This window comes from Caenorhabditis briggsae (assembly GCF_000004555.2).
Source record: "Caenorhabditis briggsae complete genome, chrI, whole genome shotgun sequence".
In the NCBI taxonomy this organism is placed as follows: domain Eukaryota; kingdom Metazoa; phylum Nematoda; class Chromadorea; order Rhabditida; family Rhabditidae; genus Caenorhabditis; species Caenorhabditis briggsae.
In genome coordinates, this window is record NC_013489.2 from 1,227,936 (window position 1) to 1,229,830 (window position 1,895).

At 37.2% G+C, this 1,895-nt stretch overlaps 2 protein-coding genes across 2 annotated transcripts in view; one reads left to right on the forward strand and one right to left on the reverse strand.

Annotated features, from left to right (window-relative positions):
* The window catches only part of CBG18557, a gene marked incomplete at both ends in the record, with an annotated part of 5,024 nt that extends 3,824 nt beyond the window's left edge, over positions 1-1,200 (forward strand). Inside the window, 3 exons of the mRNA XM_045238521.1 lie at positions 375-490; positions 904-980; positions 1,040-1,200. Coding sequence (XP_045096514.1) covers positions 375-490; positions 904-980; positions 1,040-1,200 — 354 coding nt within the window. The remainder of the gene's footprint in view (positions 1-374; positions 491-903; positions 981-1,039) is intronic.
* Positions 1,146-1,895, reverse strand: part of CBG05161 — a gene marked incomplete at both ends in the record, with an annotated part of 7,999 nt that continues 7,249 nt past the window's right edge. The window contains one exon of the mRNA XM_045238572.1: positions 1,146-1,171. Coding sequence (XP_045100914.1) covers positions 1,146-1,171 — 26 coding nt within the window. The remainder of the gene's footprint in view (positions 1,172-1,895) is intronic.

Here is a 1,895-nt window from a genome sequence, read left to right on the forward strand (position 1 = left end):
ATATTTAGATTCGACTGGGAGCAGCGCAGCAGTGAGAAAACCAATCAGACACCAGTGTAAGACACGCATTTTCAGCACCATAAAAAGGCTAGAATTGTTCAAATTTTGCTGATTTTTTCGCTTCTTTTCCGATTATGTGGATTGAAATCCAACTTCACGAGCCTACAAAATTTAAAAAAAAGAAAATTAAAAAATTAAAAAAATGATATTCATAGAGTCAGTTTTGTGTGTAGTTTGGCGTCAGTTGACCGGTCAATTAAGGGCCGCGACTCTTTTTTCGAAATGTCGCGGTTTCGAAGTGACACGGAGCCGATTCCCAAAATTCTAAAAGTTGAGAAAAACCTGAAAAAAGTCTGAAAATCTGAAATTTTCAGACACAAATTTTCAGACACATGCATCAAAGAGGACCAGGCAATTTTGGATCGTGAGAATCTCGTCTCCCTCCGTCAAATGGCATTCATTGATGACGGAAGTTTTGGCGGTCGAAAACGTACGTTTTAGAACAGCGACATTTTAGAACTGCGACATTTTAGAACTATGACATTTTAGAACTATGACATTTTGGAACTATGACATCTTGAAACTATGACACTTTAGAACGGCGACATCTTAGAACTGCGACATTTCAGAACTGTGACTTTTCAGAACTGTGATGTTTCAGAACTATGACATTTTAAAACTGCGATATTTTAGAACTATGACGTTTTGAAACTGACACCGTTTCGCAACTTTTTTCCTCCAAAATCAAACCTATCCTAAACAAAGGGTCATCCTAGAACCGCGACGTTTCAGAACTGCGACATTTTAGAACTGCGACATCTTAGAGTTGGACATTTTAGAACTGCGACATTTTAGAACGGCGACACTTTAGAACTGTGACATTTTGGAACTATGACATTTCAGAACGTCGGTTGTCAGAGTTTGGTATAGACATTGAGCATGGATCGCTGCTGAAAAACTTCACAAAGGAATATCCAGTGGTACGGTAGGGGGGGGGACATCTGGACAACCGGGAAACACAGACAGACAACTTTTGCAGGGCGCCGAATCAACAATCCATTTTATCAATTTCCGTGAATCGGAATATCTGATTTTGATCAATTTTTGGAGCCGGTCGTACTATTTCGTGAAGAAAGGCGAAAAAATCAATATTCGGAAGGCTGGAAAGACGCTGAAACCCAGTTTTGAGCATTTTGTACGGTGAGGGAATTTCCGAGTTTTTTGGAATTTTTGACAGTTTTGATTTTTTTTTGAATTATGAGATTTTTAAAAAGAAATTTTAGAAATTTAGAAGTTTCTTGAATTTTTGGGATTTCTTGTAGAACTGCGACATTTCAGAACGGTGGCATTTTTGAACTGCGACATTTTGGAACTGTGACATTTTGGAACTATGACATCTTGAAACTATGACACCTTGAAACTATGACACTTTAGAACTGCGACATTTTAGAACTACGACATTTCAGAACTATGACATTTCAGAACTGCGACATTTTAGAACTGCGACATTTTGGAACTGTGACATTTTGGAACTATGACATCTTGAAACTATGACACTTTAGAACTGCGACATTTTAGAACTGCGACATTTTAGAACTACGACATTTCAGAACTATGACCTTTCAGAACTGCGACATTTTAGAACTGCGACATTTTAGAACTGCGACACTTCAAACTGGGACATTTTAGAACTCCGACACTTTAGAACTGTGACATTTTAGAACTGTGACATTTTAGAACTGCGACACTTCAAAACTGTGACATTTTAGAACTGTGACATTTTAGAACTGTGACATTTTAGAACTGTGACATTTTATAACTGCGACATCTTAGATATATGATTCATAATTCCAAAAATCTGAAAATCATGGAACTTTTTTTTAAATCTGAGTTTT